Source organism: Gasterosteus aculeatus, chromosome 11, assembly GCF_964276395.1.
Source record: "Gasterosteus aculeatus chromosome 11, fGasAcu3.hap1.1, whole genome shotgun sequence".
NCBI classification, from domain to species: domain Eukaryota; kingdom Metazoa; phylum Chordata; class Actinopteri; order Perciformes; family Gasterosteidae; genus Gasterosteus; species Gasterosteus aculeatus.
Genome location: NC_135699.1, coordinates 9,955,069 through 9,977,791, shown reverse-complemented (window position 1 = coordinate 9,977,791; position 22,723 = coordinate 9,955,069). Strand labels below are relative to the sequence as shown.

Below are 22,723 nucleotides of genomic sequence, written 5' to 3'. Positions count from 1 at the left end.
GAGAAGTGTGTGTGTCGGTGTGCGTGTGTGCGTGGTCCTCCATTTTCTATCTTCCCTCTCCTGTTCCTTGTACCAGGGACAAAAAAACAAAACCCTCTTCTCCCTTTCATGACATCAAAATCCTGGGATTCCATCAGTTATTGACAAGTACAGCAAACCAGAGCACCTTAACATAAAGTATCTTAAAGTACCTCCTTGTGAAATCACAATGGAAGCCGCCCCATCAACATTCTTGGATTTACAAATGTATACAATTTTGACAAACAAACAGATCAATACAGGATGTGCTGGTATGTAACTTGTGTGTGTCTATTGAAGTACATGATCATCTTCAGCGAGTTTCAAAACCAATTGAAGTGATTTAAAACTATTACAGACCATTGCACTTTGGCTAATGTACCTGCTGACTCTATGCATGCAGATTCTAAATGTCCTTTTCTCGGCTACATGCTTTTAAACTAGATTAACGCCATAGAAGGTTCACCCTGGTGTTGGCTTTATTTTTGCTGTAAACCGTCCTTATCAGAAGAGGAGAGAGCAACACAATGCCACTTTATAGAGCATTACAGCACCACATAAACAATGGGCACCAGTGTTCCAAGTGCCAGGTAGTGACTCATACATGACCTAAGAAGGCCTAAACCAATGCTGGGAGAATAATGCTGTGAATACAGTACGGCCGACTGTGCTATTTAACACTACGACATGGAAAACGTAGCGTAAGACAAGGGCACTATGTTTGTAAAACACAGCGTATTAAGGAGAATCTTAAACATCTGGCAAGAAAGCAGTGCCTGGCTGGCCTCTATTGTTGAAAGTTGAAGTATGTTTCACCCCGAGGAACACTGATGAGGTAAGGACAGCGATGAGTGCGCTTTATGCACCTGTAATCATTCCCATCGGTGACGGGGCAGGGGGCTGGTGTAAACCCATGCATCACTGCATCCCCGGAGGTCAAGAAAAACAAGATTTTCAGAGGTTACTGTCAATTTTCAAAGTCTACTTAATATAATGTTGGATAGATTCATTTTCTCTTCAACCATTCATCATATTAAATGTGAGCACAGATTTAAAATCTGTTTTTTTATATGTAATTGCTATATTTACTAACTTACTACTAAAATAAAGTAATAATACCCTTCTTAACAACTGTATTCTTCTACTGCAAAGTAGAACGTATTATAACGTTATTATTATAACGATAACAGTCATGTTCAATCTTTACCTTTATCTATCCTGCTTCGGTGTCCTTGGCCCTGCCTATTATTTTTATAGCTGTGTAATTACATAACAAAAACACTTAACTCGTGGTTAACCGCCTGGCGGCTTTGCAGCTGGCCGTCGCTAGAGGGGGAAAAAGCTCCACGTTGTGGTCTCTGGGGCGGAAGTGGAGAGCCGGAAGCGCCGTACAGCTGTGCTACGTGGCTAACGGAGGAGCTAACAGGCTAGCCTCAGCGGCGACCGTATCCGGGACCCCGTTGACTAAAACAAGACGCCTCGACAGCCGCTCTGACACTTTTAATCTAAGATGGGGAAAGGTGGAGGTACATTTGAGCGGCTCCTGGGTAAGTTGCGAGCGCCTTCGTCAAGTCTGTAGTTTATCAGCCGGCCGATACTCAAAGTGCGGTGTTTTCCGGCGTGTTGTTTTGACAGACACTGGGGCTGTGGCTCCCGGGCCAGCTAGTTTTAGCCTGCTAACATTCTGGCTGCTATTGTTTGGAGGCCCAGATAGGCTCACTTACATTCAGCTGCCCGATTAAAAAAGCATTACACTCGTATTTTTTTTTTCATTGTCCGTCCTCACGGTCTTATCTAAGCCACGTTACCTCGCCGGTGTGGTGTCCCGTGCTATTGGCCCAAGCCAAAGCAGGCTGATTGTTTCCTTTTATGTCCATTCGCACACGTACGATACTGTGTTGACGTCAGCTGGTGATTTAGTAATAACGATTTTTTTACTCGACTGTTTGAGAAAACGACGTGTGAGACAACCTAACGATGACTTAATAAAGGTGTCATAGGTAACGCAAGCGGGCTAATTAGCTTAGCATTCGCTAACCTCAGCCGGGAAAAATAACGTTTGTCATGCATGCGGGAAATTGACAGTCACAACTTTGATGTTACAGTATGAACTAGCAGACACAATTCAACACACCTTCCTTTTTGGTTTCCCTTGTTATCGATGAGTGGCTCGGCCACCGTAAAAATGATTAGTGTTCATTTGAAACACAGGTATTTATAAAGATCCACCATGTAAGAACTCGATCGACTTTTTCTCCCCCCAATATCTAATTGGTAGAACTAATACCAAAAAACAAATGTCAAAAAATCTCAGGCCCCTGCCATTCTTTGTGAAAATCAAATATCCCAACATGTAGCGTGTTAATTGTAAGGTATATGTAAACAAAGACAACATTTATAGAAAATTACAATTAAGAAAAACGGACAATATCTTTTCTCATATAATTTTCTCTCGTATAAAGACATTAGATGGAGTTAATTTGTCGTTAGAAAACATTACTGTACCATAGCGTTAAAGTAAAAGAAGCCTGAAAAACCTTTCAGTACATTTATGTTTATATGATCACCTCTTTACAAACATGGATATTATACCTTATTTAGTCCAGCTCTGTTGTATATGGACTCGTGACTCACATTGTGTACCTAAGCGTGTAGATATGGACGTTAATAATAAATAGACAGAGATTTCAACAAACACATTTTCCGTGAAACAACCTTATAATACAATATCACAATGATGACAATATTTATAATAAGACTAATGATAATACATGTGTTATAAAGACTTAACCATCTCTGCTAATTGCAGACAAAGCCACCAGTCAGCTGCTGCTGGAGACCGATTGGGAATCCATCTTGCAGATCTGTGATCTCATTCGACAAGGAGACGCACAGTGAGTGATTCCGCCCGTTTCCCCTCCTCACGCTCATCACAACATCAGCAGTGAACTGGGGGGGGGGGGTTTATTGTCTTGAGTTGCTACTGAGCATTACTTGTGTTTGTCATTGCAGAGCTAAGTATGCTATCGGGGCCATTAAGAAGAAGCTGAATGACAAAAATCCCCACGTGGCCCTCTATGCTCTTGAGGTGAGGAGTGTGCAGTGGAAATTGTTGAGAGTTGCTGTGCTCTTTTGTCGGATGTGATTCGCTGCATTTCGAAGAAAGCTGCCGTGCTGAAATGTGTGTGTGTGTAGTTTGTGTACTGAGTGGTTATGACACCTTGTCCTTCAGGTCCTGGAGTCGGTGGTGAAGAACTGTGGCCAGACTGTCCACGATGAGGTGGCGAGTAAGCAAACCATGGAGGAACTGAAGGATTTACTCAAGGTCACCCTTACTGTGTTTATTTCTTTATTATATTGCATATGTGTAATTAGTTTTAAATATACTTTTAACTTCTATTTCCTTTCCCCTGATGTAATATCTGTGCAGTGATATATTATGTAAACAAGCAGTGGGAGGTTTGGCTACTGGGTTTTGTTGCACGGACGGGGTGTTTTGTCCAAATATATTTTGGCTGGAAGCCTTTCCACACGCCAGGCAACTGGCTGCGTAATTGTGTGAGCAAGCAATAGTTAATTAGATCTTTGCTGCGTCATGTGACGTGAGCTCCTGCAGCCCATAGTGGTTTCCACTTCCTGATGATGTCACTGCCTTGTGACAAGAGGTTCTGTTCAGACAAGAACAAGGGACTTCCCACCTCTGCTTTTGTAACGAATCACAATGTTGTTTGATTCAGTGTGTGCTGGAGAAGCTCACTTTTACCAAATGTTATTTTATAAAACTATATATAACTCTTTACAAACACAAGAGGGACCGTCAAGTCTTTGTGCTTCACTGTGTGGTTCTTTTGCAACAGACGGAACCAAATGTCCGAAACAAAATCCTGTACCTGATCCAGGCCTGGGCTCACGCCTTCCGCAACGAACCCAAATACAAGGTGGTCCAAGACACGTATCAGATCATGAAAGTGGAAGGTGGGTGGACACGCGCTGCATTTTAAATTTGGCTTTGTATCTGCTTACAATTCCAGCAATGCAAATCCATGAGGCTCATCCCTGCACAACAAGAGGTCTTTGTGTGAGCTATATAAACAACAATTGGAATAATATTTAAACATTTCTATATAAATATCATAAAGACTACATGTTTTCGATATCAGAAAATGTTATGCGTAGGTTTGATATAACGCTGTGGAGTTAATGTCAGTGAATTACTAAATGTCATTACGTCCTCGGGTGACATTCGTCATGTACAAACATGGCTTAATACAGAACTAAAAACTCAAGCAATATTCCACAATGTGATACATTGCATTACACAACAATTATTGTCAGAAACTGTATATTGTTACTTATGTTGCACGTGTAATAAATGAGGCTTGGCCATTACATTTTTCCTTCATTAAGTCCTTGTAACGTGCCCATAGTATCATCCTTTTATGTTAAACGGTTCTCATTCTCTTTGCTCGCAGGTCATGAGTTCCCCGAGTTCAAGGAGAGCGATGCCATGTTTGCAGCCGAGAGAGTGAGACATTTTGATTTTCCTCTTTCGCTGACGTAGCATCAGCAATATCTGTCAGTGGAATTGGTGCTGGTCATTGGCACCGGGGCTATTTAGAGAAAAGGGTGATTTTACACACCTGCATTGATACGTAACATCCGTCTGCTTCGGTTGCAGGCCCCTGATTGGGTCGATGCTGAGGAGTGCCACCGGTGCAGAGTCCAGTTTGGAGTCATGACAAGAAAGGTAGGCGGGGCTTTCCTGGAACTGGGACGCCGGCAGATTTTATGTTTTTTTTTCTCCTCCAAAGCAGCACAATGTCTGAGGCTCACGTAAGGAAGCCGACCTCGATTTGTGTTCTCTGCTCCTCCAGCACCATTGTCGAGCCTGCGGACAGATCTTCTGTGGCAAGTGTTCGTCGAAGTACTCCACCATTCCGAAGTTTGGCATTGAGAAGGAAGTGCGCGTATGCGAGCCCTGCTTTGAGCTGCTTAACAAGTGAGTGGCCGGATGTCTGAAGAGTCTGAAGTACGGGTGGTAGTGCCGAGCAGTAAGACTCTGGCACTGTTTATTGTGTACACATAGTATGCGTTGTATTTGGATTATAATTTGCTCCTGATCACCGTTTGCCTTGATAGCGTCTTAGTTTAGGGAAGAATATTTTAAAAGAGTAAATCCTACGTGGGCACCCAGGTCTATGTGTTGAGTTTAATTTGGAAATTCTACTCTATTACAGTTTAATTTAAGATCCCTATATAACAGTCTCAATGGTGCATGTTTATACCCTCTTTCAGAAGTTCTGCAAAATATGACCATTGGAATATAAATGGCTCTATATCAACACAAACGCTGAGCTGCTGATCATTTTGTGTTGATGGGATTGATGCTCTCCTCTAATACACTTTATTTTTTTTGTGATCTCTTTTCTTTACCAGCCACCCCTCCCTCTCTCCCCCCCTTAGGAAAGCCGAGGGGAAAGCCCCCACCCCGGGCCCCGCCGAGCTGCCTCCCGAGTACCTGACCAGCCCGCTTTCACAACAGTCCCAGGTAGAAGTAAAAAATGAGATGCCTCAGGGGATTGTTTAACTGGTGATAGTTGAAGGTGCATTTTGTTGAGGAAGGAAGTCCATGTTAAAGGACTCACCCCCCGCATAGGACAACAGATCTCCCTGGCATCACGTAATCTGTATGGGAATATTTATTTAATTCTTGCACTATTGTGGTTTGTTGGCTGTTTCTGGGTCCTACCATTGCTCTGCTCTCTCACTAGATGCCTCCCAAGAGAGATGAGGCAGCCCTGCAGGAGGAAGAGGAGCTGCAGCTGGCCATTGCCCTTTCCCAAAGCGAGGCCGAGGAGAAGGAGCGCATGGTGGGTTGCACAGCTGAATCTCTTGTATTTTTAGTCTAAAGAAGCAGTGATGCATGCATGTGTATTCCTACAGCGGCATAAGAACTCCTACTCAATGTATCCCAAGGCTGATCCCACTCCAGTGACCTCCTCGGCTCCACCAGTCAGCACGCTTTACACCCCTCCTGTGGTGAGTCCTCTTCCCAAACTGCCTTTCTCTCTGGCCTAACAAATGATTTACTCTACAAAACATTTTTTTTGTGTTATTTACAACAATCCATCTCCTGGTTGATGAAATTACGAAAATGTGTTTTGTCACTGACCAGTGTGAACTATTTCCTCTCTTCAGAACTCCTCTGCTCCGTCAGCTGAAGATGTCGACCCTGAGGTACATGTCGTTTCCTCTTCCTCCTCTTCAATACCTGCATTATAACAGACCAGTGGGAGTTTACGCATAGCCCAAGTACTGATGGTAATTCTATTGTTCTAGCTGGCACGCTACCTGAATAGAACCTACTGGGAGAAGAAGCAGGAAGAGGCTCGCAAGAGTCCCACCCCCTCAGCGCCGGCCCCTGTGCCATTGGCTGAGCCGCCTCCACCGATCAGTCTGCCCGTAGAAAGTCATGTACCCGTCCAGCCGGTCAGCATAGTGGAGGTATGTTGATAGTCCATGACGAGAAGATGTATTTTGTGTCCTGCCGAATGCCCAAACCACAAATGACCTCCCGCGCTTCGTTTCCCTGCTCGTCTCGCTGCTGACCTTCAGCAGCCGTACCAGAACGGCGAGTCGGAGGAGAACCACGAGCAATTCCTGAAGGCGCTGCAGAACTCTGTCACTACCTTCCTCAACCGCATGAAGAGCAACCACATGCGCGGCCGCAGCATCACCAACGACAGCGCCGTGCTATCGCTCTTCCAGTCCATCAACAACATGCACCCGCAGCTGTTGGACATCCTCAACCAGCTGGACGAGAAGCGACGTGAGTGTTAGCCGTGTTTGTGTCTGCGTGTGCACGCGTATCCGACTGTCCGGTCCCTGAACTACTGCGTCCATGCGAATGCCGTCCGCAGTGTACTATGAGGGGCTGCAGGACAAGCTGGCTCAGGTGCGCGACGCTCGGGCGGCCCTCAACGCACTTCGGGACGAACACAGGGAAAAGCTGCGTCGCGCCACGGAGGAAGCTGAGCGACAGAGGCACATCCAGCTGGCGCAGAAACTGGAGATCATGCGGCAGAAGAAACAGGTAACTAGATGAGGCTCTCCCCCGGGGAAGGGGTAAATGCATCTCTCGACACACTATTCATTGTTTGTCTTTGGGCTGAAGGAGTACCTGGAGATGCAGAGGCAGTTGGCCATCCAGCGTCTCCAGGAGCAGGAGAAGGAGAGGCAGATGCGTCTGGAGCAGCAGAAGCACACGATCCAGATGAGAGCCCAGATGCCTGCGTTCTCTCTGCCCTACGCTCAGGTACATGCATGTGTATGAGCAGGTTGATTCATGTTGCATGATAGACAATCCCTGCACTCTACCATCAGCTGGGCTTTTTGCAATTCCAATCCAATGATTTAATCGGCTTGGACATTTAGATAAAATATAAATACACAATATTTACCTCTCCATAACGCTTTGGGATAAAAGGTCTGATTTGATGTATGTGCTGTTACGCAGATGCAGTCTTTGCCCCCCAATGTGGCTGGGGGGGTGGTGTACCAGCCTGGTGCTCCACCCAGCTACCCGGGTACCTTCAGCCCGGCTGGTTCTGTGGAGGGTTCGCCTATGCACAACATGTATATGAACCAGCCTGGGCAGACTGCGCCACCCCAGTACCAGGCCATGCCCGCTGCTGCTCCAGGTGAAAAGACTTTTCATGGCTTCACAACTATGATGATCTACCATGTTGAATCACATTTAGTCAGGAAACAATCTCTCAGTGGGTTCGGTGTGCTGCTGTGTGTAACTGAGGGTCCTCCCTTCCTCCAGATCCCAACATGGTAAACGCATACATGTACCAGGCTGCAGGCACTAACGGGCAGCCCGCTCCTCCTCCTGGTCAGACTCCGCCCACAACTAGTCCACCCTACTCCAACTATCAGCCCACACCCACACAGGGCTACCAGGTATGATTGACTCATTTTCGTTTTATGATTAAAAACTCGTCAAATTCGTCGGGCATAATTAGCCCGCCAATGTTCTTGTTCTTTTCCTTGATCTGCGCAGAATGTGGCCTCTCAGGCCCAGAGTATGCCCCCGATGCCCCAGCCTGCCCCCACCAACGGTATGGCTTACATGGGCTACCAGCCGTACAGCATGCAGAACATGATTTCAGCATTGCCGGGACAGGACCCCAATATACCCCCACAGCAGCAGTACATACCAGGCCAGCCGCCCATGTACCAGCAGGTCAGCTGCTTTGTACTTTCGCTCCTATGTTAATTCTCGATTTCCACTCTTCAGGTTATTTCAATCCTCGCTAATGTGCTTTATGTGTACTTTTACCTTTTCTCTTTGCTAGGTGGCTCCCTCTGGTGGCCCGCAACAGCAGCAGCAACAACAACAACAACAGCAGCAGCAACATCATCATCATCAGCAGCAGCAAGTCCCTCAGGCTGTTCCCGGCAGCGTGGAGGCACAGCTCATCTCCTTCGATTGAAAGCCTACAAGCTGCAGAGTCTGACACACTACACCCTCGCTCCTCTTTTGGTCTTTCCCCTCACTTTCCGCCCTCTGGAATCAAACAAACACACACACACATGCTTCCCTCCTTCCATCTTGCTGTGATGTTGTGGCAATGTAGAATATTGTGATGATGTTGCGGAACAGTCGCTCTCTTTGCCTCACTCCCACTGAAGTACGGGAACGAAGGGTGAAGCTGCAAGAGAGGTCCCCATAACCCTTTCATCCTCTTCCTCCTTCTTTCCAGCTGATATGTATGTAGTACTTCTTGACTAAAAGAGTAATTAAGGTCAGAAATAGTCGGTTATAGAAAAAAATGGATAAGAAATATGCTAGTTGAGGACAAAAAAAAGACAAAACATAACCATCCTTTGTCTCATATTTTTCTAAAGCGAAATCTGCATGTTTAAAGTTTCATTTTCTTTCCGCGATGGAAGCTAATTGTTGCAACATATCCTACCTGTGATCGAGAGACATCTTCACAAGCTGTCTGACAGATTGTGGATGTGAGGATGAAAAGTGACGTCTAGGGAGAGTAAGAACAAGACAATGGAACTAACTCCATTCTCCATGTGTTCCGCTTGCCATCGCGGCTGTAGACTCCCTTCCTCCTCATGCGCAGACAAACTGGGGTTGTCTTGGTTTGGCAGTCATTCGTTGTGCACCGCTTGGATTAACAAGTATCTATATGTAGTTTCTGGAATCACAAAAGCCTTTTTTCAGGGTTGGAACATTGTGCGAGGGGTGTTATCAAATTAGCCGGGTGGTTGTTTAATCCTTAATAAAAAATATTTCTTATGTTTAATAATTGAAATGACACAGCTAGTGGCCATTAAACAGCCGTTAGCAGCCCTGCCAGCTAGCAGCCCTGCGTCGCTTTATAAAAATTGATTTGTGTTGCTGATAATAGTACTACCACAAGAAGAAGCCTGTACTTTGACCTAATAATTAACCGCGAATGACCTCCGGGCACCTCGTCCTGTCTGCACCGGGTTGAGATTGTGAGGACGGCTACGTAGGGAATGAAGGTGGGGGCTCTTTTCTAAATGTACATGATTCTCCAGAAATGTGGAAATGCTTGCAGAGCGAACATTATGTGCCGCATGTTTGTATGACGCACCCAATCGGTGATTTCTGTAACGCTTCAGTTGTCATCTGTGAACTTCTTTATTCCATCATACTGACCTGTCTAACTTTAAAAGTAATTTTAAAATTATATTTAAATAAATATCTGGTTCTTATTGTCCACCTGCTTTGACTTATTTTTAAGGATTGGAAAAGAAAGACTCGTGTGGTGTAACAACATTCATTCATTCATTTATGTTTTAATAAGAGGGACAAAGGGCATAACATGACATTGAGTGATTTGAACAAGTGTACTGACTTCTACATTTGACTTACTGCACATAGGTGACCTCTACAAAAACGATTTGTTCAAAGTTTTCTGAAGATGAGGCATTTGTAGTATTCTTCCATCTCGATCTGTAAATGAAAACGACGCAGTCGTGAAAGCCATCACAAAGTCGTCTGCAGGGAGGCTCGAGGCGCGTGACTCACCATCCTTTCCATGCGCAGGCCGTTCCCATAGGCCAGCTGCCTCAGCACGTCCACGTCCGGGAGACCCCACTCCGGATTCCTGAGTGGAAGCACTAAACCTGTCAAATGTCTGCCACGTATTGTTGCATTCGAGGAAACAAACGGCCACTCACATCTGCCGAAGCTCCGCGTCCAGATGTTCATTACAACTGGGTGTGATGGTGCCATTGATGGCATACACCTGCAACGTTTTTGTAAAAATGTGGAAAGATGTCAGCTTTCTGCACTTCACTCTCACATGATGACATCATTTTATTTTGGGGGAAACTGCTGGTACCAACCGCGTATGTTATTAGAAGGCCGTTTTGTCTGAGGAGCTGACCGGCTCCAGTGAAAACACCCTATGAGGAAATAACTTTTAAAGGAAATGTTTGTGAAAGGCACATATGTGGTCTGTGTTAATTTCTTCATGGGTGATGTGATTTGCACAGATGAGCAGGCCTACCTGTGCTGTTTTAAATGAGTTGTATTGCAGTAAATTGATGGCAATAATAACGTCACAGGAGTTGCGGGAAAGGGCGGCCCACTGCTCCCACGCTGCGCTGGCATCCAGGTGCACAGGCTGCAGCACATTCTTTACGTGGGTCGCCGCAATGTACTCCATAATACTGTAAGTGAGTACGCACACTTATTCATCCGTGTTTAAACCAATACGAATATATAGGAATATATAAATTACGTCTGTTTTACGTCTACATATCGCCGACGTGACTATTGAGAGCCTCGTTTCTGTGAGACACAAACCTCTTCAAAGACTCTTCTTTGATGTCTGACGGCTGCCAGGTAACAAACGGCATCTTCTGTGCAAAGCGGATTACATGCTGCCCAGTTCCAGAGCCCAGCTCCAAGGCAAACAGCTGCCTGGGGGACTGGTCCTCCAGCACCTCCTCAAGCACTAAACACAGATCCTCCCAGTTCCTCTCGGCCCGTGGAGACAGCAGCATGGTCTGAAGGAGAGAAGCACCCTCTCATCTTCTATGCCAGCCTATGCATTCATGTTCTATATCTGAGGATCCCTCTTACCTTAACTTGTACTGGTTGGCGGAAGCTAGTTGGTAAATGACATATTGGTGGAGGCTGGAGGTGGTGGATGACTAACAGCAGGTGGGTGCAGAGATTACCTGCTTAAGAGGATTCCCTCTGTGCTCCTCCCCAGTGTTCAGCACTGGCGTGCGCAGCCCACGTATGACTAACAAACGCACATATAGGGCCGAGATCAATAACTCTCTCTGGATGTTAAAGCCAGTCAACACGATAAACGTCGTCATATTGTGTGGGATCACATTGCATGGTGGTGTATCACATCGTGGCCGAGTATGTTTAGAATCGTGGGTGTTTGCTGCCATCTGGTGGTTGCAGCGAAGATGAGTGTTACATCGCATACTGTTGTAATTCATTATACTGTATCAATGCAGGTGCTGTTGCCATTAGTTAGTAGTATTGTCTATGGACTCACGTATTGATACGTTAAACTATTTTAAAAGTCATACAATCTGCGTAAATATCAATGATACTCATAGTTGTATTACTTTCGCCTATGCTTTTCCCACGTTCCCTGTGGGTTGCCGTAGATTTTACACCAGTTCGGGCAATGCATTGTGGGTAGGTCAGCTTCAGAGAGGACTGAGCGGACGCCATGTGCTTGTGAGGCGGAGGGAGTTAAACGGCACCCGGCTGAGACACACTCGGCTCGTTTTTAAATTTACAAAGAGACACCGGCGGGGGGGGAGGACGGCTCCACCTGACGTTAGCATGTTCTGCACCGGACGCTGCCTGAGGACCGCGCTGCGGCTCGCGGCCACTTCTCACCGGTACGTGCGGTCCGCCGCGGTCGGTCACGTAACGTTAATGTTAATGGAGGCAACGGTGCTGAGGTGCGTTGCGATCCGACGGCTTGGGTCTCCAAGGGCGGGCAGCCGACGACTGCTGTCGTATACATTTGCGATGTGAAACCGCAGCCTGTTGCCGATACCGGGCTGGTTTTTTGGCCCGCAGTCGTGTAACGTTAACGTGGTGTGAAGTAACGTTAGCTAACGTTAGCATTAGCCTCCGAGAACATTAGCCGAACCCGTGCAGTCTAATTGCGGCACAGTGACATAATATTCTGCGTTCAGTCGCTTGAAAACACCACGTCCTCTCCAGCAGTTTAGTGGCAACACGATTTAAACGTGCTTCTTTTTGAGATGGTCCACCGAGGGTCAGTGAACACCACCAAGGTCACACTGGTGGAACTGGGAACTCTGAGTTTTAACTGTGGAACTAAACTGCAAAGATGCATCTCGGAGTACCAGCCATCTACAGAGACTAACTATCTGTTAAGAATCCAACCGACTTCCACTGTAGATCCTCTGACAGGAGCTCCTGATGTCAGGCCAGCACAGCTTTGATTCTCATCCTGGTGTGACCCCCGACCCGCCCAATAAAGAGTTACGGGATTTATCCATGCTTAGTGTACTGCTGGTTGAGTAATTACCTATTTGACCCCCGTAAATATTTTAATTCATCTATGAAGTGTCTTTTTGAACTGGTCTCGGATAAGTGCACTCATGTGAAACCCAAGTTTGCTACGAGGGGTCTCCGGTATTCGTAATGTGCACCCGTCACACAATGTGTCAGCATCACACGTAGACAAATGTGGCTGCATTCTGATCCAGTAGTCTGAGCTTCACTGGGAACAACTGGTCAGTGTTAATTTGGGCATGCGTCCTTTGAGTAGATCTTGGAATGCACGTCCTGGGTTGGAAGTCGGCACTATATGCACATCTTCTGATGACAGATGCACTTCTTGACCTCCTGAGCATCTGTTAATCAATCTTCTCGGTTTCCAGGCAACAGCTTCAGCATCAAACGCCGGCCTTGTGTGCCCTGCGGCTTTTGGGGACCAGCCCGACCGTTCACTCGGATGCCTTCGCCACCCCTGCTCTCGACGGAGCACCCAAACAGTACTCCGCCAAAATTCAACAGCTCGTCGGTGACATCGCCAACCTCACGCTATTGGAGGTGTCGGACCTGAACGAGCTCCTCAAGGTTTGTGGAAAAGTTACTAGATCTAAACCCCCGTCAGACCGCTGCGGCTCATTTTGACAGGCGACCTTTTTTTTCTGCAACAGAAAACTCTGAACATTCAGGATGTTGGAATGATGCCGATGGCTGCGTCGGCTCCACCCGCGGCCGTAAGTACAGAAAGTATACGATGTAACTGGAACACTGCTACAGCACCACGCACAACCAATATTCTAAGTAACACAAACGTCTTTCTGACATTGAATATTCATGTTTTATTACTGCATGTTTTAGGAATCTTTTCTCTCAATTTCGATTTAATGTCCATTTTATTTTTGTGAACTAGGCCGTTGAAGAGGAGGCGGAGCCGGTCAAGAAGCAGCAAACTCACTTCACAGTAAAATTGACAGAATTGAAAGCAGCTGAAAAAGTCAAACTTATAAAGGAAGTGAAGAACTGCATCCAAGGCCTCAATCTGGTGCAGGTACGTCTCATCATCACCACCTGGGCCGGATATTAATCATCTAAAGCAGTTACACCTGAGCTTTTCTGCCTAAAGGACCGGTTTCATGTTAGACAATATTTCGCGGACCGGTCTGCAAGGTGTGGCGGATAAACACAACAAAATAAAAAAAGATACGATCGGCACAATTTTTTTTACACAATAAACCTGTATTCGAAGTACCCCATGTAGCTAAGAAATACTGTCGGCTGATTGGCAGCAGATGGCGCTAACGTGCCAATAAACATGAATGGGAACATCACTGAATACTCACAAGAGATAAATCCACAAATACATTTAACACGTGTTTGACATCAAGGTTACACAAAAAAAGTACACAATTTGGTTTCGTGCAACATGCTGCACGCTCGTTTAGGAGACCGTGTTGCTATTCTCACCGATTTGGGCAACCGAACACTCAATCTTCTTTTGATCCCTTTCCTGAACCAGGCTAAGAAACTAGTGGAGGCACTTCCACAGGAAATCCGAGCCAACGTACCCAAAGAAGACGCAGAGAAACTGAAAGCAGCCCTGGAGGCAGCAGGCGGCACCGTCGTGTTGGAATAGATGCTCGGCCCGCCTGTTCTCCACCGGTTCGCTGCTCATCTCATGCACTTCATCCGTCATTCTACTATTGCTTTCTTTTTCTTTCCTTTTTTTTTTACATGACAAAGAGGAACATCCTGGGAAATAAAGAAATGCCTTCTGACATTAATAATGTCTCTTAACAGCGTCAGATGAGGCAGTACATCTCAGACTGAACTTTGCCGCACTGCTGTTTGCCTTTCGATCTGTCTGCTCAAGTGTCGTCGTGATACTTGGGAAGCAAACAAGCGACAGAAGTACTGGCGAGTAACGAGTAACTTTGTTGGTCAATTTGTGTGTGTATGTTTAACTTTTCACAGAAAGGTTTACGCTGTAGGGAAATGGTTCCCTATGTTGAGGAACACACTATCTAGTTCAGGATGGCTGGGCTAAGTCCTTATTACTTTTGTTAATAATGTGATTAAAGTTGAAATATCCATAAATATTTACACCGTACATGTTCTTGTGTGATTTTATGGTAGACATTGTGTAAAAGAGCTAATTATTAGTTAAGATGAATGAAACTAACATTAATGTATGTTCTGTTGCCTTGAACATATGGAATACAAACAAGTTAATTGTGACTAGGTTAAAATTGAATAATTTACTACACCATTGCATTCTGACATTTTTTGTTTGTTTTTTACCTCTAGAGGTCATACGATCTCCTTTTAATATCTCTGACCGTTTAAACCAGAGATTCAATATACGGTTTAGTTAAAGAAAAAAAAAAAGATGTACATTAATACAAATCTGTTGCTACCTGTAAGGAGGAGAAAACAGGTTTTAGTAGTTACTTTACACAGGTTTAAGATAGTATTAATTAAAACGTAGTTTTGAGTGATTTAGTTCAAATGTGTTGACTGATGAAAATCATCTTCGTATCGACTCTTAAGAACTTTTTTCGAACTCCTGCTACACAAATATTTTGTACTCGAACTTTCAAGGTTACAAAACAACGTTCCCTGACCGGGAATCGAACCCGGGCCGCGGCGGTGAGAGCGCCGAATCCTAACCACTAGACCACCAGGGACAGTTGAGAAAATTCTGTTCTAACACAAGACAAGTTTGTTACTGCCAGACATTGGAAAAGTTATTACATGAATTTGCATGAATTTTTCTCTAAATGTTTTTTCACATGATAATGTTGAATGTAGCAAAACAGCAGGATTTTTAGAACGTGCGACATTTTACAAACTGCGCCCCATAGTTAATAGAAATAAAACACTTCTACAATATAGATTTGTTTCGTTGCAAAACCTCTGTCGGTCTGAGCACTGTTACGCTGGACATGCTTAGCTGCCCCTCTCATAAATACTTACCTAAATTGTCTGGTTCAGTATGTACAATACTTTAGCACAATAAAACTTTTCTTTTGTGTGGACAATCAGCAGCATTTTGTGAAACGATGTTCACGTGGATACACAGATTTTTGAGTCTTACATTCTAAGAAAAAAGTAGTGAGCCTTGCAGTGTGTGGGCTGAAGGCTTCTTTTATATTGTGCAAGGTCTTATTTCCAGAGAATGTCCCCGCACACTCCATCAATTTCACCTCTGAGAGACACGTGATATTCTCCCCGGTTTACTCTGTCTACACCGATGCGATGTGTTGGAGGAAAGGTTGTGACAGCTTTACTCTTCTTCCGTTGAGCAGTAAAATTAAGAATCGTTTTGTAAGAATCGATTCAAATCAGATCCTATTTATCTAATTATCTATTAGCTATTAACTATTACCATAGTATTTAGTATTTACTGCAGAGTATTCGTCCTTCCTTTTTCGTCCTCTTTGTAGCGAATTCGCATGCAGACGTAGGCTCATTTTGGTAGTTTCCACTTTATCAGGCACTCTATCGCTCATGTATTACACAGAGACCACTATCCCTCCTCCCACACACACACACACACAAGCATAGATACCGGGCTCATGTTGTAAACTGTAATATTTAAGTGTCTCCAAGGAGGACACACAACTACATAGATATGTTAGAGTAGTTAGTGGTATGTAGGGAAGGAGAGGCAAAAGTTAATAATCATTTTGTTGTTCTTTTTGATTAAACGATTAATCGTAATAAGCATTATATAACTGCATAACTGTTTGCATATAAAATGACTCGAGAGATTTAGTTTAGTCTACATTTTGTATTTCTCTTCAGGATGCACAACCTGATGCAGTCAGTCAAAGCCTCTTCTGTATGCACCCCCCACTTGTGTTACGGCCCCTTTTGTAGATTCCAGGACAGTAAAACAACAATCAAAGACAGGCGACAGAGTCAGGGTAAAAGGTGTCTTTCTAGTTTTTATTCTTACACAAAAAGATGGCTCCCAACAGGAGGGAGGGAGATGGTGGAAGATGGGACCTACAGGTTGTGCCAAACAAATGAAATGAATATAACAAAACGAGGCCTAGCTCACCACTGGCTCTTCATCCAAAACAAGTCAAACAAAATACCTTACCTGCTTCTCTAAAAAAGGACTGAAGGAAAACGTTACACAGGAGGCAACAACCACTACACCTGGTGTGTCTATACAAAGGTATACCTACGTGCAAAAATGTACAGGTTTTTTTTTTTGTTTTTTTTTCTGAGCTTATATGGGTGGGGGTGTTACATGCCAGACGGGGACTGTCTGCATGCGTTCTTGTCATTCTCCCTCCTGCTCATTTGTTTCTCTCCCCCAGTGATTACACTGATTGGCCAACTCCAAACACAGGTGGAAAGCGATCAGCAGTCCCGGTGGCAGTCCATAAAGGAAGACTCCTGAGAAGTGAAAGGGGGGGGTGTTCTGCGGGTGGTGGCCAGTCTTCCTGTACATGAGCTTTAGCTGGCTGCTAGCAAAACTGGAGTTTGGTAAGGTGGAGGTTGAGGACCTTAGTAAGTTGGGGTACCCTGTACATTCTTGCACGTAGGTATACCTTTGTATAGACACACCAGGTGTAGTGGTTGTTGCCTCCTGTGTAACGTTTTCCTTCAGTCCTTTTTTAGAGAAGCAGGTAAGGTATTTTGTTTGACTTGTTTTGGATGAAGAGCCAGCGGTGAGCTAGGCCTCGTTTTGTTATATTCATTTAATTTGTTTGGCACAACCTGTAGGTCCCATCTTCCACCATCTCCCTCCCTCCTGTTGGGAGCCATCTTTTTGTGTAAGAATAAAAACTAGAAAGACACCTTTTACCCTGACTCTGTCGCCTGTCTTTGATTGTTGTTTTACTGTCCTGGAATCTACAAAAGGGCCGTAACATGTTGGAATGCATTAAGCATTCCATGTATTGTTCTTCTGTTCTTTATTCAACTTCTTTTATTTCTTCGGTGCAACCTTTCAACTCCTTCCCACTTTCAGCTATTCAAACCGTTCAAATATTATTTGAACGGTTGAGTTGTTCAGCTCATTCAGGAGAGGGGGGGCTATGACTTTTCAACTTTCTACCTCTTATGCTTGAATTTATATAAATCAATAATCATTAATATTTTAACATGGTTTTCAAATGGAGTTTGATTTCAAATCCTCTTAAACTTCTTCAAATTTCAGATTTTTCAGCTTCGCCAATCCTTCAGCTACATACACCATTTAAACTTTCAAATGTTGACACAAGTCTCAACTATTTTATAAAAAAAACTGCTTGTTGATATCTATTCTACTTTTTTCATAATCACTGAGTATGTTTCACTAGTTCTTCGTTCCGTTTCTGAGTTTTACATGAGTGTGTACTGCATTTGTTAGAGTGACAACTGGAGAACTAGAGTGTAGATCTGCGTCAGAATCTGGTTAAAAAAATACGGAACTTCGATCCTGCCAGCCAAAGTATACACTTTTGAGACTTCATTTTAGGTGAAAGTGATGGTTGTGCTGATTGGATTAATGTGGCTATGGAATCCCAGAGTTCTTTAGTTTTGGCTTCAGGAGTGTTGGAGAATGACACAACCTCTGCCGAAAGCCCCATAGGCTCCAATACAAATCTGCCGACATATTTCTCAAAAAATCCAGCAGGTACACGTTTTGTAAACTGCCACAGGCAGTACATAAAAACACCTCCCTGCGTTCAGTAGAGTAGTGGGTCTCTCACAAACTTCTTATTTTTTAGATAGATGTTATAATTTTGTGCTAGAGGACACTTGTTTGAGGTGTGGTTTCTTGGTAAAATCCGTTTACTCTGCGCGGTCTGTGATCAGCCCGCGAAAACAGCAGCTGCGCCGTCTCCATGACGACTACACAGCCTCGTTGCCAGCACTCACTCTCCCCCCCTACGTAGTCTGACAGACACAGGCCTGGGAACAACGTGGCGATAGCTAGCATAGCGCTAACATGGCGCTAGCTAGCAATGCACAAGCAATAACAGTACCAAAAACAGTGCTAAAACAGCCAGTGAAAATCTCTCATGTCTTTTGATAGCTATCTAGGCTGTCTTTGATTGTCTTTGTGGCACTGACTCATGCAGACCTAATACTACTGGTATTTCAACTGCTACTAATACTTCAACAACTACTATTTTTACAACTACAACTAGTACTACTACAAATTATACTATTACTATCACTACTACTAGTATTTATATTGCTATTAAAATTACACCTAGTAGTAGTACTAAAATACTACTTCTAGTAGTGACTCTGCAACTGACACGACTAGGGAAAAGTACTACTCGTATTGTAGTAGTGTATACTACAATTACTACTAATGTTACTACAAATACTATGACTAATATTTGTATTCCAGCTGTTTCTACTGCTATTGATACTTAACCTACTATTACTACTTCTACTGCTAGTACTACTAATACCACAATTACAACTATAACTAAAACTACTACTAATATTACAACAGACAATTTAAAATTTCTCCCATTTCTGTATTTTCAGCAGTTCTTTCAAATAATTTCAGCTTTTATTATGCCTGTATTACCAACAATGTTTTAATATTGATTTCTGTATTTTTAGCAATTTCAAATTAATTTCAGCTTTTCTAATATCTGTAATTTCAGCAAATGTATTGAAATTCCCTTCAACTTTCTGTATTTTCAGCTATTTTTTAAAATAAAAAAAATCATTTCATTTTGCATTTCAACGCATTTTCAGCAGAAAATGCATTTTCTAGTTTTAAACTCTTTTTTTTAACATCTCTTATTACTTGTTTCTGGAAAAACAAGGGGACAAAAGACTAACTGACTGAGTTTGGCATTTCCGACTGTAATGAATGTTATTCCAGATGTTGTGGGTAAATAAAAACGCAAGCAAACTTGATTTATTAACCAGATAAGATGTATGTGTTGTTTTCCTTCCTTTTAGCTCCTTGAAAATCCCCTGAAAACATTTAGCCGCAAATACTAAAGACTAAACACAGTGCACACAACAAATAGAAATTGAAAAATTACCGGTGTTCAATGCCATGGTGTTGCATCTGGAGCATTAACAAAGTTTCTGTTCCACTGATACAACGATAAACACTGAGACACTTAATCCCTCTTAAAGGAAAGTCAACACCAACACGTGTTATGTGTCTTGCAGGATTACAAGAGAAAAACCTTTGTTAATTAAATCAGTATATTGGTTATTTACTTTCAATATACATGTGGCAAATCCCGATATTATGTGATTGGAACAATAACAAAAATGTCAACCTCAACATTTATTTTGCATTTAAAAGTCCATGTTTAGTTGAAAGATTTAGAGGTCAGCAGAAATGTTTTTAAAGGAGAACATGCTAAATGAATGTCTTGCAAACAGTATTTTGCACCCCTGTTTAAACCTCTGCGGGTCATATATCATGTTAAAAAATGAATGAGCATGTAAAAGCAGCGTTAGTTCCCCCCTCAGCTTTGAATGCAATAAACTGAATTGAATGCAATAAAGACGAATCTCATTGCAGTTCATTTTCACATGTGTCTGTGAGTGGGACAACAATCATCCCGCTGATTTTCATGTTGCCTTAATTGAAGTTGCTCAAGTGTGAACTGCATATTTGGTGCAGTCGTGTGGCGAGGTAATGGAAACTTTGACGGACATAGCAACAGTAACCGTCACTGGAGAACAGGACTGGACCAGTTTCTCCACCTCGCCTCCCCAATGTCTTAGTTTTCCTTTTGAATGTCCATGTCTGCAGTCTCTCTATTTGTGCAGGACCTATTCATGGCACCACCTGTACTTGTGTGTAATTATAGAGAAAATAACCAGATCTTAACTTGACAACAGTGATATTAGTCTTTCCGAGGTATTTTCTTGCCCGTTTCTTACTGGGAGGTAGGAGTGTTGATCTCCCTGGTTTGGAACAATAACAGAGTTGAGAGTGATGGTTTCCCATTATAGAAAAGTTTGTGGGATGGAGAGTGAGAGCCAAGCTTTTCTCTTGGGATCCAACGGTTGGTCTGAGTCTACGTGCCTCCCTTCTCTCCAGCCTTTAGCCATTTGCAGCGAGGCAGAGCCGTGATCCTCACACGATATAAAGCCAAATGGGAATGAGCATCCGCATGACTTCACCATTTGGTGGAAAATATAAAAGATTAAAAAAAAAAATCCTTAAATACTGTTTTCTCTGTCCGACACATCAGTGTCAAACAAATCCGAGCACAGTGTAAAGAAGATGGTCTTTAAACCTGGAATCAGTCCAAACCACAAACAAAATGTGCTCAATTGTGTTAATTCTAATCGTGAGGCTAATGAGCTCTTTCAGCCTGACAACAAAATTACAGGCAAAGACCAAAACAAGAGGCTGCTGCTGCGACTGTTAATGGTAATGAGACTTTTTCAAAGCCAGCAGGTCGTGATCTCTGTGGAAACTGAAATGATCATAGAAGAGAAGGATATTCATTTAGCACAGCAGATATCGGAGACACGTTGTGTTACACATCTAAATATCCATGGTCCATTTTCCCTGACAGTGCAATTTAGCGTTTGCTTCACTTCCAGCCTATTTCTTTACCAATCTAATCGGATGACTGAATTGAAGAGTTTGCTTTTTATCACAAGGTTTTATAACATTAGTGGAGGTACATAAGCTATTAGCGGAACAAGGTAATCCTATTGCCTTTCATCCCGATATAGACAGCCAGTCCTTGACACTGAACCCCGTTACCTTTGGCTGTAATGTAATAAAGGCAAGGCCACATCAACCGAGAGGGAAAAGGGGAAATAAAAAAAGGAAACTAACCTTAATTGTAATGATGTAATCCATTCTTTTTGTTTGAAAGACCCTTTTATCGACATGAACGTTTGTGATAACCAGCAATGTTCACTCATGCACATCTGCAGTGGAGGTTTCTCCTCAGGCTGTTGTTGTGAGTGTTGTTGGAAATTAAGATTTGCAACATCACATAAAACAGCCCTTTACCAGCTGCAAAGAGTGACGCTTACACATTATTCCATCAATAATTGTAGTCCAATAACACACAATATATGATACGACTAATCAGCACTTTTACTTTTAGTTATGGGTTATTTGTCTTCGGTTAGTATCCATTTTTTAAATCTTATACGTACTTGTTAAGTGTTTCCTGTTTAATTTCAATGGCTCTCTACCTCTTTTTTGGCAGTAAACCTCACTTCCTTCCTTTGCTTTCCCGGCTGTGGGATCGCCTGCTGGTCGCTGGTGCAATCGTCCCCCGTCGTCCCCCGTCGTCCCCCTCCTTCCAGTGGGACCTGTGTGTCTGTGCTCCCGTCTCCTGGTGGCTGTTCGTCATTCTTATTGGCTCTCAGTGTGCTGCGTTTTGAGCCTTCATTTCCAGTTTTTCCTCTTAATGTGATTACTGTCAGTTTGAGTGTGTCAGTGATGAAAGGACAGACCTCCGGATTAACCGCCGCTTCACTAATTAGAGCCAATTTACTACAAACGGCAACATCTTCAAAGTACTAGCGTTTTTTTTAATGTGTGTTTGCTCCCCACCACGCAGCAGTTATCTCTACTGCCAGTGCAGCATATTTTTGTTTTGTCAAGTTTTAATTTGAAAAGCTTAATTCATTTAAAGTTTCAATGAGAAGCACTTGCATCTTTGAGAACGTCAAACTGAAATGCAAAAGGCTCCGCAGTTTCATTATTCTCCTAATCTTCATTTGCTTAACGCGTGTGTTATGACTTTTGTTTTATCGGCTGCACGGTTCACGGATATAATATAATATAAGGAAATCCCGATTTTTGCTTCTTTAACAAATAAGAATGGACCACGGAGTTCATCAATCAGGGCCTTGAACATCATTCATGCAGCGTGTTACAGTGATACTGACAAATAGATAACCACCGTAGAGCAGTGCGCTGCTTTATAACATCTCATACAGTTTGAAGACAGTGGGCTCTAACAAACAGGACATGTTCATTTGAAAGCTCGAGTGAGTTCATCTCCCACGAGGCTGAGCACTGCAGAATTTGACCGTAACATGTGATGTTTGCAGGGCTCCAAACACATATTCAATATAAGATGAGAACAAAAAACATTCAGTCCAAATAATATTCTTTATTATGTCTCAAACCGTACAAACAAACAAAGATGCTAAATGTATTTTGCAATCACAAACTACGGT

General features: G+C 43.4%; 3 protein-coding genes and 1 non-coding gene across 13 annotated transcripts; 2 read left to right on the top strand and 2 right to left on the bottom strand.

The window, feature by feature from the left end:
• Positions 1-1,348: 1,348 nt before the first annotated feature.
• hgs (hepatocyte growth factor-regulated tyrosine kinase substrate) lies at positions 1,349-9,785 on the top strand. 10 transcript variants are annotated; one of them, XM_040191255.2, is made up of 20 exons: positions 1,349-1,565; positions 2,828-2,912; positions 3,031-3,106; positions 3,251-3,343; positions 3,876-3,993; positions 4,491-4,543; positions 4,697-4,765; positions 4,893-5,017; positions 5,482-5,566; positions 5,790-5,888; positions 5,962-6,057; positions 6,217-6,255; positions 6,358-6,522; positions 6,637-6,847; positions 6,939-7,111; positions 7,193-7,333; positions 7,535-7,718; positions 7,847-7,983; positions 8,084-8,266; positions 8,379-9,785. In XM_040191255.2, exons 1-20 carry the CDS (start codon positions 1,529-1,531, stop codon positions 8,514-8,516), a joined length of 2,307 nt encoding a protein of 768 aa, XP_040047189.2. In that variant the 5' UTR covers positions 1,349-1,528; the 3' UTR covers positions 8,517-9,785. The 10 variants fall into 10 exon arrangements, with proteins under 10 accessions (XP_040047189.2, XP_040047187.2, XP_077939805.1 ...); XM_040191253.2 differs by having other exon boundaries at positions 6,634-6,847; XM_078083679.1 differs by having other exon boundaries at positions 5,482-5,572; positions 6,634-6,847.
• Positions 9,786-9,844: 59 nt separating this feature from the next.
• Positions 9,845-11,425, bottom strand: LOC120828002 (methyltransferase-like 26 B). The gene is made up of 7 exons (XM_040191272.2): positions 11,159-11,425; positions 10,880-11,082; positions 10,581-10,743; positions 10,417-10,476; positions 10,249-10,316; positions 10,097-10,175; positions 9,845-10,021 (listed from the first exon to the last, which is right to left on the bottom strand). The coding sequence occupies exons 2-7, from the start codon at positions 11,077-11,079 to the stop codon at positions 9,974-9,976; spliced, it is 618 nt and encodes a 205-aa protein (XP_040047206.2). The 5' UTR covers positions 11,080-11,082; positions 11,159-11,425; the 3' UTR covers positions 9,845-9,973.
• Positions 11,426-11,520: 95 nt separating this feature from the next.
• Positions 11,521-14,668, top strand: mrpl12 (mitochondrial ribosomal protein L12). Its single transcript, XM_040191269.2, has 5 exons — positions 11,521-11,946; positions 12,964-13,162; positions 13,246-13,308; positions 13,485-13,622; positions 14,091-14,668. The coding sequence occupies exons 1-5, from the start codon at positions 11,582-11,584 to the stop codon at positions 14,205-14,207; spliced, it is 882 nt and encodes a 293-aa protein (XP_040047203.2). The 5' UTR covers positions 11,521-11,581; the 3' UTR covers positions 14,208-14,668.
• A 518-nt stretch (positions 14,669-15,186) lies between these two features.
• On the bottom strand, positions 15,187-15,258 carry trnae-cuc (transfer RNA glutamic acid (anticodon CUC)). The gene has a single exon. It is a non-coding gene; the product is annotated as a tRNA-Glu (tRNA).
• Between the last annotated feature and the right edge of the window lie 7,465 nt (positions 15,259-22,723).

Excerpts from the sequence above, each read along its gene's own strand:
- hgs (XM_040191248.2), top strand. The coding sequence starts at position 1,529 with ATGGGGAAAGGTGGAGGTACATTTGAGCGGCTCCTGG. Across the intron at positions 4,766-4,892 it reads TTGGAGTCATGACAAGAAAG|CACCATTGTCGAGCCTGCGG; the intron begins GTAGGCGGGGCT and ends CTGCTCCTCCAG. Across the intron at positions 7,334-7,534 it reads TCTCTCTGCCCTACGCTCAG|ATGCAGTCTTTGCCCCCCAA; the intron begins GTACATGCATGT and ends GCTGTTACGCAG.
- LOC120828002 (XM_040191272.2), bottom strand. The coding sequence starts at position 11,079 with ATGCTGCTGTCTCCACGGGCCGAGAGGAACTGGGAGGATCTGTGTTTA. Across the intron at positions 10,744-10,879 it reads AAAGAAGAGTCTTTGAAGAG|TATTATGGAGTACATTGCGG; the intron begins GTTTGTGTCTCA and ends ACTCACTTACAG. Across the intron at positions 10,477-10,580 it reads ACTCATTTAAAACAGCACAG|GGTGTTTTCACTGGAGCCGG; the intron begins GTAGGCCTGCTC and ends ATTTCCTCATAG.
- mrpl12 (XM_040191269.2), top strand. The coding sequence starts at position 11,582 with ATGGACTCACGTATTGATACGTTAAACTATTTTAAAAGTCATACAATC. Across the intron at positions 11,947-12,963 it reads CTCGCGGCCACTTCTCACCG|GCAACAGCTTCAGCATCAAA; the intron begins GTACGTGCGGTC and ends CTCGGTTTCCAG. Across the intron at positions 13,309-13,484 it reads CGTCGGCTCCACCCGCGGCC|GCCGTTGAAGAGGAGGCGGA; the intron begins GTAAGTACAGAA and ends TTTGTGAACTAG.